The 14,927-nt window shown below is 39.7% G+C and overlaps 1 protein-coding gene across 1 annotated transcript; it reads right to left on the bottom strand.

Annotated features, from left to right (window-relative positions):
• Window positions 1-758: 758 nt before the first annotated feature.
• Window positions 759-14,194, bottom strand: etnk1 (ethanolamine kinase 1). The gene is made up of 8 exons (XM_005915735.3): window positions 13,868-14,194; window positions 12,031-12,290; window positions 11,235-11,375; window positions 8,887-9,029; window positions 4,753-4,836; window positions 4,491-4,651; window positions 3,364-3,437; window positions 759-3,129 (listed from the first exon to the last, which is right to left on the bottom strand). The coding sequence occupies exons 1-8, from the start codon at window positions 14,012-14,014 to the stop codon at window positions 3,057-3,059; spliced, it is 1,083 nt and encodes a 360-aa protein (XP_005915797.1). The 5' UTR covers window positions 14,015-14,194; the 3' UTR covers window positions 759-3,056.
• Between the last annotated feature and the right edge of the window lie 733 nt (window positions 14,195-14,927).

The raw sequence follows: 14,927 nt of genomic DNA, 5'->3' as shown, positions 1-14,927 counted from the left end.
ACGACAAATAGATCATCTCCTGTACAGGCCAACGCAAAGGAAAAAACAAAATGTAACAACAGCTGTGAAATGGAATAGTCCAAATCACCAAAGTAAACTGGACCTGGGCTTGTTGCAGGGATCTGAAGTTACTAAACATTTTGTGAGTGTATGCACTCACACTTAGGACCATATAATAATAAATATGTGCGTGATGAAAGTTGGGCAGCACGCTAACGTCCTTACTCCACTCTGTATGCTCGTATGGGTCTGACTCTTTCACTCCTTTGATTTTTTCCTCGTACTTTTTTCTTTTTTGTCAAGTCTGTCTTTGTACGGACCTGTCCTGTTCGCCGTCGTTTTGTACATAACTGTTTTTGGGGCAAATAAAATGCAAGTAGGGATTAAAACTGCAAAATTAATGATTACCGGGGCTGGAAATGCTAGCGCTTGATGTCACTTGGATGAATGACCAAATGTTTCTCCCCCTGAAAACGTTACGACCAAATAAAGAGAAGCAACTTTTCAGGAAAAAAAAACAAACAAAAAACCTTTCCAGCATTTTCTCAGTGTGTCCGGCTAACTGACATTCCCTTACCGTTTGTAGAGCGGCGCTGTTTCACTCTATATGACCCATAAGAAAGGGAAGGTAAAAATTGTAAGATTTCAATTAAAATGAACTTTTAAATGAAAATTCAGTGACACCTGCTATATATCCCCCCCCCAGTCCAATATTAAAGCCACAGGGGGAGAAAAAAAAAAAAAGACAAAAGCAGACATAAATGTAAATATACTTTATTTTTAAGCATATTTAGTTTTTCCAGTTTCACTCTTTACATTGAGCAGTTTTTCCACCTTAATTCATTTCTTAGAAAAAAAACCTCCCTCTATGTACACATATTCACATGAGAAAAAGAAAAAAAAAAAAAAGCTATCATTACGTTAGTTATACATATAAACATATGCTACAGTGGCCAGAGTTTAACCTTTCCCCCTCCAATAATGTTAAATATAAATGCATTTCTAAGATGTAGTGGTTCAAGTTAAAAGACTAGAGAGATTACTCGATATACAGTGAAAATGCACTCATCCAGTTTAATTATTCAGATGGATTTTTTGTACACTTAGTCTTGTCTACTATCTTAATACTCCAAACAACTTTCCGAGAGACCCTTTAGAAATGTTCTCTCCGCACAATCCAAACCAGCAAATTAAAAACCCTTTACCACCAAGTAGATGGTTGGGTTTATAAGTCACAGGTTAAAAGACAAGAATTTCTAATTTACCCTAGGTGCAATAGGAGAATTTTATTATCTATCCATCTTAATCCTCCAGCATAAAAAAGCAACACTTAATTAAAAACAGAAGAGTAATAATCCTTAAGTTCATTGCTTTGAGTGAAAAATAAGACTTAAAAAAAAAAAAAAAAAGGCACAAAGGCAGACTGACACTTCTACATCTATTTATAACTGCATGAGTATGAGTGGACAACTTTGTGTCAATAACTGCTTTCACTGAGCTCTGCAAACGTGTGATTTTGTTTTGGACTAAACAAAAACCAGTTGCAAGAGTTGCTGGGTCATGGTGACATTTAAACAGTGTAAGGATCTGAAACGCTTAGGTTCTTCTAAACATTTTTCTTGCAAGTGTTTACGGCGATCAGCACTTTGGTGTCTGCTTGTTAAATCACCGAGAGCTACGCTTTCTTAGTTTTCATAAAAGTTCCTAAAAGATTCTTTTAAAAACAGTTTGTTTAAAGAGTTCTTTACCAACTTCAATAGTTATTGCTGTTAAAAATTATCTTCAAGTTCCACTGGCAGCCTGAGATAATCATTTTGACTTTCATTTACCAGAATTCCACTTTTCCATACCATTTAACATCCATCATTTAACATGATAAATGCCAACTCTGCTTCAAAAATCTGACAGCCAGCAAGGCCACGTCACACACACCTCTAAATGAGAACGTGTTCACAAAATGCTTAGTCCTTGGAGCTTTAGGACAAAAGTGATTCATAATATTGACGAAGACTCCAAATCCTTCCCTATCAGGATGGACGCTGCTAACTTACCACGTGAAATCCACCAATTTTAGAATCTAGTACTACAAGTGCGGAATGTAAAAATTACAGTAAAATGTATCTTTGTGTTAAGTTAACAAAAGTGTCAAAAGTAACAAAACTAGAAGTACAGTGAGAACTACTGTCAAACCAAATGGCTTTTCAATGATCTACAACCATTTCATTTAAGGAAGATTTTAGAGGTAAACACAAGCTGCTCCCCTGAAACCCCCTTTTCTACCTTTACAAAGTAAAACATTTACTACATGGCTATTCTTAGGCACCACCCATGCATGGACAGGAAATGTAGGGGGTGGGGGTGAAAACAAGAATCACAAGACAGACCTCAAGTGTTTTTGGTGTGGTGTGGCTCCTATCACATGGGACTGAGAGACAGGACTGGCCTTTCCATGTTAGCATTTTCTACCATTTATCTTGGCTCCTTGGCAAATAAAGCAGGCTTTATTTGCCCGTTGTCATAAATGTGGTCTATGACTTGGCTGGTTCTGAGGGGGTTTCCCCATGAATGTGATATTAGGAAGGTGTCTAGGCAGTCAGATTAATGTCTGGACAACTTTTAAAGAAAGACAAAAAAAAATAAAATAATGCTGGTAGTTGCCATGTATTTGCTCACATGATGCTTCTTCTCTGCCTTAGACAGAGCTGAGCCATCTGAAGAGCTGCTTATAAATACAATAAGCTGATATGCAAATATCAACTGAATTGATAATGAAAATAAATTTAACCAAGTGGACTTCACATTATAGCGGATCTTAAAATTGGTCCTTCACACACCCATGTTGACAGTATGGGCTTTATCCTGATTAACAGTGTTTATCATTGCCCATTCAGTCTTTATGGATGTGGACTTTAGAGGGGATCTTCAGAAACTAAACTGGACTCAGAGTCTGGCTTCTTCTCAACAGGGACCTCTAGAGGGCACTCTGAGGTCATCGTGTGAGGTGCAGAGCAGGTTTGAGGACGAAGAGGAGATGATGATGAGGGAGGTGCGGGCTTTTATTCTGGTAATTTTAGTGCAGCCGCTTCTGGTTTCATCTTGAAATACTGGTTAAACCGCAGGACTGCATATCTGATTGTAAAGTAGAGACACACAGCAGCAGTGCCAGCAGTGAGATAAATATGTACGTGACATGTTACCACGAAATGCCAGTGCAAAAATAACAGAACATCCTGAAATATCCATGTGGATGCTTAACATTTTGTTCTTAAACGTGATTAAGTTACTAAATTGTGCTTGCCACACCAAGATATAACGGCTCAAAGAAAAGTGTGCTCGCTAGATTATTTAAAGATGGCAACTTACCCCAAGAAGTCAAAGTCGATGGTGGAGAATCTGGCCTGAATCAGAGCCCAGAGACCCCAGAAAAAATGAGAAGCCTTGGCAAAAAGGAGACAGAGAGAGAAAGGTTCACCGTGTGCTCACAGTCTAAAAGTACATGTTATTTCCAATTATCGAACATGACACACACAAGTACGTATAAAACTAGAGGCCCTATGGCAGCAATTACAAACAGCTCACACAGAAATACAATTGTTTCAGTTGCCCATCCTCCACACTGCCCTCTATTCCTCTTTAGAGTAAACAAGGCAGAATCTGTCTCACGGGACAACGGCGAGTCTCACCAAGGCTGCAAGTTATCTTTAGTTATTGTTACCCATGTGGTGGCTAGATTAGTGAGTGTGTCAGTCATCCTTCTCTCATATTCAGAGCAGGTAGTTTATGTCTGTGTGATCTGTATAACATGCACCACTCTGACCCAACAGCTTACAGTGTGGAGAATCATTCAGAACAAGCCCTAAGGACCTCACTGTACTTGGTCAATGTCTAATGTTAATGCTTTATTTTTGACCATTTTGGGGGAAAGGCTGAATTATACAGAAGTAATATTTGTCTGTTCAGGTAACTATTTTATCTTTTTAAACTACAGAGTAAATATTTGTACTAGTTCAAGACTTCAAGTGACAAGTTTGCTTTGCAGGCGGTTCCTATTATTTTCTCCAAAGCACATGTGCGTTTAGTCACACAAAATAAATGTGGGTGATCGACACCATTACTAGAATACTGTTGGAGTTCTTAATAGAGTTTGTTTTGTGATAAACAACATTTGATGAGAGACACAATATAAAGTGCACCTTTATGGCCAATCCCTCACAGTAACACTAATATACCAGATTTATAGTAAGCTGGTGATACGGTAGCTCAAATACTTAATCCAGAAAGGCTAAAATAAAAATAAATAAATGCAGCTTGGTCTGATAAACTGTAGACCAGGTGCAGCTTTACTGTAACAGTGCAAACATTTGGCTTAAAATGATTATTTTACTGAAGCCAGGCTGAAGCCAGGCTGTGTCTGTTGTGTTCACGTCACATCCAACTAGCAATCCATCCATTATTGAGTAGATGACGCCGGACCAACTACAAATACTTACCAGGGCAAACTGGTTGACTTGGACATAGAGGCTCTCCACTTCTCTGTCAGTGACTGCACTACCTTGGCCTTTGTGTTCCTTATAGGCTTCGAGATAAGAATGCAGCCACTGAAGCTGAAAGTCCCGCCCAGGGTAGTGACTATAGTCCACTTCATTCAGGCCTATAAAACAGAAATAATAGTAAATATTGTGCATCTATACCATAGCAAAGCAGCAAACACAAATTACTTTCACACATGTGAGTGGTTTGAGTTACACTTACCAGCAAACTCATTGAAATGGTTCCCAATGTCATAGGCTTGGTAATTGTACCCAGTGTACTCGTAGTCAATGAACTTTACATTCCCTGGAAACAGAAGCGACATCATTTAGACAAAGACACGAGGAGGCAGACATTACAATGATTATGTTGCATTTCCCTTTGATAACTCAGAATGTCAAGGTTTTTCATGTAATTTCCTATCTTTCTGACTTCCTAACTGGACTGGCACGGTTACTGAGCTAGTTTTAAGGGCTGATGAGTAAGAGTTTGCATTTTGAATGTAGCAGAAGTGTTGAGAAACAGACAATTTTGATGAAACAAACATCAAGATGTGTATGTCTGTGTTCATTTGAAAGCGGAGTTATAAATCTTAAGGCAGCTGGAACATATTAGCAGAAATCAAAGAGCACAGAGCATGCTGTAATACGTGAAACATGTGCAAATGGTAAAGGAAAAGGAGCAGAGCCTGCTTCTCAGAGAACATTTGTTTTGGACACAAACACAGAGTAAAAGGAAAATGGCCAAGTCAATGTTATGCTTTGAAGACAGAAACAAGGAAACGGGGCACAGGGAACAAAAGGAGGAAGATAATAAAATACAAAGAGATACAAAGAAGAGAGACATTTCACACACGTGAAATAAGTAGCCGGTGAGCAGCCAAAGCAAATGTACAGCAACCACACTATTTGATCCATGCTCTCAGAAAGTTCAAGTTCCACGTACTTACAAGCACAAGTCAACTTACAAGTTCTAAGAAACTACGCACCAGCAGTGATGATGGCTGAAGACAAACAGGAGCAACAACTCTCAGCTTAACTGAGAGCTTCAGACAAATTCTCGTGATGTGTACGAGTCACACACACACGCACACAAGTGCGCACACAAAATCCCACACAGCCGCTAATGTAGGCACCAGTTTCAGGCCAGGTTTGCAAAATATATGCACTTATATTTACTGTCATTTGGAGTCTGATGTAAGAGCATGGAAGGTAAAATTCAAAGAATATGGTGCTGCGTGAGTGCATCTGCAGGTTGCTGAAAATGTGATTTCACTGCACAGACAATGAACAAAGAGAGAAGCATCCAGTCAAAGTCAAAATGCAAACACTTACTTTCACAAGCCCAGTTGTTACAGAGACATTAACAAATACAGATATTTTTTTTAAACAGTACTTTTAATTAAATGTCTCTACTCTACTAATTATTTTTGGCTTTAGCTAGCTTCTTTACCCTAGTGTATGGAACATTAGATTTTGAGTTGGTGCTGGACTACAAAGAAAGACACTTTGAGGTGGGTTACCAGCCGGCGTGTGGGTCCTAGCGGGACACAACTGAACACCTCCGGGCAGTGGCTATAGCCCCCCTGTGCAGCAGATGAAAAGGTTGGGGCAAACATCTTTCACACATGCTCACTCTCACTGACACAGTTGTCTTTTAGCCATTCTTTCACGCCCATTCCATCAAGCCTAACCACCACCCCTTGACTTAACACTCCCCTTCATCGCTCCCTTCCAATTGGTCTGCTGAATATCCAATAGCCTAACATCACTACTGCTTCTGCAAAGTAGCTCTGAGAGGCTTGCTGTTAGCTGCTGAGCTGCAGACTTACAGGGCTTTGGGCCAGAGTCAAGAGATTTGGTTGTTTTGAAAAAGAAAAATCTGAGCAACAGTTAGAGTGGGGAGAGTAAAAGATCCTCTGACTGGGACCGAGAGACAGGAACAAGCAGGAAAATGTAATACAGCCTTTGTTATAAGTGTGCAACAGCTTAAAAAAACAAGAAAGAAAGAAAAAAAGATGACCGCTTCCAGCTCTTTTGTTTATCAATGCAGGAAGTGGTAGCTTTTCTGCTGTCACGTTAGCAGACAAGTGGTTTCAAGTCAGCAGCTACAGCTGAACAGAAGTGACAGGAAGTGGCATGGAAGTCATTCAGTTTCTTTTTATGCCAACTCAACAAAAGGGTGTAAGTGCACTATAAGACAGCAACTGCATTTACAAAAACGACACCTTAGACAACTGAGTGGGCGCAGCCAGAAATACAATAAAGTTTGCTTGGAGCTGAAAGGCCCAGAGTTTATTGTGGTGTCATTCCATTACAGTTGTCATTTGTACGTGTGGTTTAGTTCTGTTTGGATGTTTGAGGCAGATACAATTACACTAGATCTTTTTAATCCAGTACTTATTGAAGATTGTAATATGCTTCTGCAATTCCACAAACATGCATATTGAGTGCCCAAACTTTTACATGCCTATACAAGAAATTAACTTTAGAGTACAGGCTCCAGGCGATGTTGCATTTCTGTGTGGAGGAATTTAAGAGTGTTGCATTGTCATGCAAAGCCGGGTGACACCAGAACTTTTCCCTTGCTCAGCTTTCGCCTGATGTGCAACACAGATTTTATTCAAGTTCTATAAGTGGCAACACTCTCTCAGAAATATATTTGTATGCAGGAGGTTTTTAGGAGCGCCCTGGCAAAATGTTTTTTCACAAGCTTTATAGTTATATCTTTTTATTGAAAGTTAGATTATATTCTTTATTGTTACTGTCAACTATTCCCATGAAAAGACAATTACTAAGAATGACTTGCACATTGTTATTTTTTGACTTTTTAAGCCAGACCTCCAAAAATTGCTACAATTCTTTACCCATTTCAAATAAGTCTCAGTGGTTTTCTTTAAATTGTTTTCAGTCACAAGAGTAAAATAGTGAATTTGTTGACATGACCAGCCGATGAACACACATTTAGTGCAATTAGGAGCATCTATTAGAGCAATTTGTGAGAAATGTATTGTTAAAAATGAAGTAACTAGGTAGTAAATGCCAACAACACCTTAACTCATACTGTATTCCTCATGAACAAAGTTGGTCTAGACTTGAACCACATTTGAGGGCTTCATTTTAAATCCACTGTGCTATATTACACATGAAATAATCCCAAAACATGGACCTTTAGCTGTACCTGGATTCAGTGTGGATCTTATCATGGGGTTAGTTTACAGAAAAAAATACAGAATACTGTATCACCACGTCCTTTTCTTTCAAGTGATTAATATTGACAAAAAAAAAAAAAAAACTGAAGAGAAGCAGAAAGCAGCTTTAAAATTTAGCCATTTGAGTGGTGCTCAGAGTTACTTACAGCAAAGACACCTATAAAAACGGGTGTGTAATAACCAGTACTGTAGGAACAATAGTTTGTCAGATGGACAACTGTTGGCCAAGTAGCAAAAGGAAGGTGACAGGTAGATAGTTTAGATAGTTGGCTCCTACTGCTGCCATGAACTCATCCAGATTAGTCTGAGGAGTGGGCAGAGTATGCGAGGGCCCTCAGAGCCGACCGTGTGTGAGGTCTGTCTCTCTCCATTGCCTCCCTGGGGCAGGGTGGGGCAGCCACAGCCTCTGCTGTTATTCCTGAGGGAGAAAGGCTAGACACAAGGAGCTGTAAGAAGGGTCTCGCCCCTCGTCACACACTGACGAGGGGGCTGACAGCTCTTAAACAACCCCCCTCCCACATACATAAATCCACTGGATTCATAGGCTGGTATAATTGCAGTAGCTCAGTGCACAAGTAAGTTTACCCGAAGACTGTTTGCTTCACATTCACACCAACAAAAATGGCAACATAGCACCAAAAACATATGCTGCCAGTAACACAGACTATGTATGTAGCATGATGCAATGATGCTGCTTTTTCAAGCTGATAACATTTCTAATTGTATTTTCAACACAGAATTAGAACGACAGATTAGACAAATTTAGAAAACAGAATAAATCCATGAGTCAAGGCTTTTCTCTTTGCACAACTTTTTACCCTAACAGCCATGACTTTTTACTAGGTATTTTGTGTTCTTGTACAGCACTTTGGTCAACGTTCCTGTTGTAATTAAATGTACTATATAAATAAATAAACTATAACTTTGGAGAAATGATTTAATCAAGAGCCTTAGCCAAACTCAGATTGTCTTGTCTGACCGTTCTAATTCTACAGCTACTGTCCAATGCAAACACTGACAATGAGTGTAGCATGTGACTAGGGTTGAAATCATCTAATTAATGCAATCATATCTGGGTACAGGGAGCAGTGTAGTTCGCACTCAGTCACACAGAAAAGTATGCGACTACACCCCGTCATACTCACCTTCCTTCTGGTTATAGATGATGTTTTTGCAGAGAAGGTCGTTGTGGCAGAGAACGACGGGGGAGCCGAGCACAGACAAGCTCTGCTGGAGCCACAACAGCTCTTCTCTGAGGCTCCGTGCGCTGGGAACCTCCCTGCTCAACCTGAAAGAGGCAGAGTTTACAAGTTGGTTACCAAGTTATTCATAGACTGCTCAAAAAAAATTAAAGGACACAGATCAGATCTCAATTTAGAGGAGGGGGGGGGGGCTTATATCTATACTGATACGAACTGGGTAGCACGTTAAAAACAAAAGAGTTATTCTATTGGAGTGAGGTCCAAGGACTTTGTCTCGCTACCTAATGGCTTTCAGGGTGCTGCTGCCTGGCCAATTCTGGTATTCTAATACAATTGCCAGTCGGGCTCCACGGCGCTGGGCAGTGAGCATAGAGTCCACTAAAGGACTTTAGGATCTCAGGTTTTTTTGTAGAGTTCTGGTAGTGCTCATCCTGCTCCTACTTCCACAAAGGAGCGAATACCAGTCCTGCTGATGGGTTAAGGACTTTCTATGGCCCTCTCCAGCTCTCACAGAATCTCCTTCATGCTCTTGAGACGGTGCTGAGAGACACACCAAACCTTCAGGTAATGACACATATTAATGTGCCATCCTGGAGGAGTTTGACTACCTGTGCAACCCCTGTACGGTCCAGGCATCACCTCATGATAGCAGTAGTGACGCTAACCCTAGCCAAACATAAAACTAGTGGGAAAAAAAACAAACAAACAACAAAAACAGTCAGTCCCTCTTTTGTTCATTTCTTTCACAGCAAAGCAGCTGAGACTGCTTAACAGCCACCTCTGCTACTTAACTGACCAGATCAACATCCCAGAAGTTTAACTGACTTGATGTTGCACTCTGATTGAAAAGTGTTACTTTTTTGAGCAGTATTCAATGGGAGATGGATAAGTCAGTATGGGGAACCTGAAAGTAGAGGTATAAACAGAAGTATGGGAGAAAACAGGAACAGAACAACAGGCACTAGAAGGCAAGAAAATCAAATGTGGCACTTTATGAGGTGCAAATAGGTACAAGTAGTCTATTTTTGTATTGTATTGTTAATTTAAATGCAAATACATATATCACACTTGTCAGTAAAGCCCAGAATGACAAAACGAAACTCAGCAGAAAACAAATAAAGAAGGTGGCTAAGCATCACTACAGGAATTAAAAAAGAAATAAAAATCAGAGATTAAAACTATCAGTTGTTGTATTAAGAGCATCTTTACAACTAATGGCGTTACATTAGAACCTTTTATCAATGGCCTCACTGCTTAAACTGCAGTAAGCACAAATGGTGAACACCAGGAACAGAAAATAGACACTGTTCCCACAACACTCACTGGCAGAGAGTTTTGCTCTGTACTTCCTGTTTGGATTGGATTCTTAAAAGACTCGTGTTAAATGAATTCCTTTTCTTTGTCATTTGTAGAATGTGGCAAGAAATTGGAAAGAAGAGTATTCAGTGTCTGTGCTCATTAAACATTCCGACACTTCAGTAAACAAGACTCGAGATGCCACGCCTCTTACACTCCGACTCAACTTAATAGTATTTCTTACAGTATTAATATTTGCTTGACCTGCATGGAACAGCATATAAAGCAAATGTTTGTTTTGGATTCATTTTAAGTGCGAGTAGATTTGAAGGCAGCTATTACTGTTAGACAAAACGGGAAAAGCACGTGAGGGAGACACTGTAATCATAACTAATTTTTATGTTACGCAGCCCCTCTTTTTTTAAGCCATAAATGAGCTACTTTACTATTCTAGGTTGCTGGTCATTGATGTAGCAAAACTTAGGGAAAGACGTGCATAGTCTCTTGGGAATGCAAAACAAATGTCCTGAAACTATGCAAAGGACTTGACGTACTTCCCCCAGATACGATCACCTGATAAATATCCCTGTGTTTTGTCTTTAAAACCTGAGGGATCATGTGACTCACAGATAAAGCTATGAGGTCATATCACACCATGCTGATAAAAAGGCGTGGCAAATTCATTTTCAGAACTTAATGAAGTCTTTAAAAATACCAAAAACCTAAACATAATAGTAGTAATAAACATTACATAACCACTTTTCTTACAATGCCAACTCTTGATTCTTGATCCTGTATGAAACAGTCAATTGAAGTCATGCGTGAAAAAAGGGACATATACATAGTGTAAGTTTGCTGAACAATATATGAAATGCATTTCACTTCTTTAGACAGTAGAAGTGAAACTCAACTGGGCTTTGAGACATATGAGAACCTGAGTACTAACCAGCTCTCTAACGGATCTGGCAGACTAAGTCTGATCTATGTGGTCTCACCTGGCATTCTGCTCAGGGTCCTTGAAGGATTTGGGGATGAGAGTAAAGTACTTGCCCATCTTCAGCCACAGGTCAGACTGGGGTAACCAGCCATTATGGGCGTGTATGGCGTGGTACTTGGCCAGCTGCCTAGCAATGAGCCTGCAAGGTAGAAAACAAGAAGACTGTAACTACAACAGCAAGCAGCAACACACAAATGGGCTATAAAAGGAGGGGAATTGCTTTAACTTTATTATGGATCAGATTATGCAGTCTTGTCAGTAAGTAATTATTAAAAAAAAGAAACCTGCTTTCAAAAAGTTATTAAAGTTAAAGCTAACAGCATTTAATGTGTCTTATTTAAACTCGTGGTATATTTCAAGAAAAATTAAAAACCTTACAACTGAAAACGAACTTATTCTGTTCTCAAAAACTGATTTCTGGGATGTAGTCAATTGCTGTATTTATGGCTTTTCCCAGTTAACTGAATGGAATTGACTGCTTCATACTCTTTCTGCAAGTTGTTATAGACTGTAACTGAGAGCCATGCAATCACATGGTTCATGTCATTTTTGTAAAGGGAAGAAAAAAAAAGAAAAAAAAAAGCTACATCCAGCTAAAAGGCTAATATTTGGAGCCTAGAATGTGCAGATACAATCAACCAAAACACTGATGCAGCTATTGCACAACTCTGTTCAGAATCTATTTTTAGCCTCAGACAGGTAGGCGGTGAGGTGGTAGAGCATACAACACCCAAAGTCAAGTGACACTGTAGAAGCTCCATTTTGCATAGCAAGATTTTTTTTTTTTTTTTTTCCTAAAAACAGGCTGGCTGCGAATGTGCTCAGGCTCCAGTGCAGTTCCTTGCAGAAATTCATAGCACAGACCATTGTTGAAGGTACAGTAAAGGCGTGGGGCACAGCAGTGTGCATGCAGTACTCTGAAACCCTTCACCTCATTTTCCCTATCGATCAGCAGTTCTGTTTTGTTGCCATAAATACGGACCAGAACCACATCCTGCATGGTTGCACCCACGTAGCAGCCAAGCAGTTTATTGGTTATTCCATCTGTGAAAAACTGCAGAGAGGAAGACAAGAGCAGAGGACAGATTAATCAGTGGGATTTCATCTGTCCCATTCTTCAAAATTTGAACTTGACACCTACAATTAGAGGAAGTGGGACTGTCCACATGATTCTATTTAAATTCTGAGCCTGAGAGCCCACACCTTTTTGGCGTTACATAAGTTCTGAGAGGCGTCAGAAGTGGCAAAATACTGCAAAACCAAGCGGAATCCTACAAAAATTTGGGTTGTGTCATTTTGGCTGATTTTCGCTTTACAATCTCTGAACACTTTTGTAAAGGTTGAGGGGTCAGCATACCAACCCTAATTGTTTACTCCATCTAGGATTGACGGAGAATGACAGGACTGTCAGGAATTTTATTTTCCATTAGATAGCAATGGCTGGCATTTGCTGACTCCCCACTTTGAGCTCATTGATGAATAATACAGGCAAGAACAGCAGACGCCCTGACAAGCTTTCATTCTCACTATTTACCAAACACCTCCACTTTGTTCGCAGAAAGGAAAATACCACTTTCTGGGTGTCTGTTTATAGTTGTAATGGATACCTGTCACACTGTTATCCTGCAGGGTAACGTAAAGTGTTAAACTTTGGAAGATCAATTTGCACTCTCATAAGATTAGATTAAGCCTCTTATGTAAATAGCCCACAGTCATGTTGCGTTTCGAGTCAGTATTTCTTCCTGAACCTTACGTTTAATACATACTTCAATACTGTACTACTGTTAACGCATTCTGTTAAAAAACAAAAACAATTGACTGCCTTTTATTCGTGAAATCATAAATATAGTAAACTGAAAATATCCACGTCATGACACTTTATTATGCATAGCATCCTTTTAATAGTGCAGGCCATTGAAACACAAAGCTGCAGTTGTCTGATGTCTTGAACTGCAAACTGGAATAGTTCGGTTAAAACGTGTTCCGAATATAGCCAGATATGTGTGTCACGGGTTAATATGGTTTGACGGTCACACCCTGACACAGCGTAGCATCAGCATCCACTGAGTGAGGACAATATAAAAGTGTGTGCTGCATAAGGGTGTGTGGGAAGAATAAGCAGCATGAACATTTACTTGCAACAAGAACATCTAGCGAACAGTTTAGCGTCGGCGATATTATGAGCCCGCATCTGCGCAGTCAAATCAATCGTTCTTTAGCGCAGTCCCTACATAAACGTACACTTGCAATTTCTTTCTTTCTTTCTTTCTGTTTTCTTTTTTTCCCCCCCATTTTTTGCGTGTGTCGTGTTACGAAAAAAACCAAACAAACTATAAGACATACAAATTTAAAGATCAACTATTCACTGCGTTCATTTCCTGGTTTGGTGGTAGCGACTGACAAAAATGAAGTCATCCCACCTGTTTAACCGTTAACAGTTAATGTACGACACCAGTAAATATTTAACATCGGCAACAGTTTTTAAGTGGTTTACTCCTTTTAATAGCTAACGTCCCTTTTTTTAAACGGTAAAGTTATAAATACTTGATATGTGGGAGAATTAAAAGCTATGGTAAAAATCAGTAAATATTTCACATGAAATGAAAGTGCGTGTGATGAAATAAACCGCACCTTCATTTTGATCTCGAACGGCCTCCAGCTTGGTCTCAGCTCCTTCATCAGTTTCAGTGCACCAGGTCTGTAGTCGTTCTCGTCAACTGTCACATCTATTTTGGGCACAGCGGGAGCCTCGTCGGGAACATGGATGTAGCTAGCCATAGCGGAGTCGATATTTGTTGAAATACTTGAAATATTATTATTATTATTTTGTTGCTGTTGTTCTTAAACTGCAGTGCACCTATCTGCTTCCAAATGCGCAATGTATGAAACTGCTCGAAGACCAGCACAGGGTATATAATCCCTGAGTCCTTGCTGTGCGGCAACGCCTCTCAAAAAGCCCCACCCACCAGGGGAAAAAAGATGTTCTCCTGATGCATGCTGGTAATCGAATGACCAAAAGAAGCGCATGCTCAAAGATTTAGCGCGCACCGGTGGCGGAGCTTAATTTTTAAAAATGACATCCTGCTCATGGAAAAAACCTCAAGTCATGTTAATTAATTGGCAGAGATGCAATGCAAGCAAAAACAACAACAACAACAACAACAACAACAACAAATTACCAGATAAAAAACGAACAGCAATCAAATACATCACTCAAAATCCTCGACCTTTTTTGATTATTTTTATTTTGCGGCGGCGGCGGTCGCTGGTGTTACACACAAGCGTACACTTTTGCATGAGCAAACCGTCACGCTACTGCCGTCACATCCGCAATCTACTTGAATGAAATCCTCTGCGTGACACGTCTGGGCTTAACGTTAAACGTTTACGCTAAAAGTGAGACGACTAATTTAGGCCGACAAGGAGAGGGTAAATCTGCTTAAATATCTGTATTAATGAAGCCACTCAACCAGTACTAACGTTGTAACTTTTCAATAAAAACTAAAAGTCTATCCGTCGTATTTGTAGCACGATGGATACGCCTTGCGTTTTTACAGTCTGATCTTTATCTAAGTCACAGCCAAAGACACTGCACACACATCAATTGGAATTTTCCAGTATTTACTGGAATACTGAGTATTGATTTACAACCACTACTAGGAACTGAGTACTGTATTCCAATAAAACAGAT

The sequence above is a fragment of the Haplochromis burtoni genome, unplaced genomic scaffold (assembly GCF_018398535.1).
Source record: "Haplochromis burtoni strain Fernald_Lab_line unplaced genomic scaffold, NCSU_Asbu1 Contig_14, whole genome shotgun sequence".
NCBI lineage: Eukaryota > Metazoa > Chordata > Actinopteri > Cichliformes > Cichlidae > Haplochromis > Haplochromis burtoni.
This window is presented reverse-complemented; position numbering and strand designations above follow the sequence as displayed.

What these genes read in the sequence shown, in the direction of transcription:
- etnk1 (XM_005915735.3), bottom strand. Translation starts at nt 14,014, where the DNA reads ATGGCTAGCTACATCCATGTTCCCGACGAGGCTCCCGCTGTGCCCAAA. An exon ending in CATCTATAACCAGAAGGAAG is followed by an intron (nt 4,837 to 8,886) that starts GTGAGTATGACG and finishes TTCTGTTTCCAG; the next exon opens with GGAATGTAAAGTTCATTGAC. An exon ending in CCATTTCAATGAGTTTGCTG is followed by an intron (nt 4,652 to 4,752) that starts GTAAGTGTAACT and finishes TCTGTTTTATAG; the next exon opens with GCCTGAATGAAGTGGACTAT.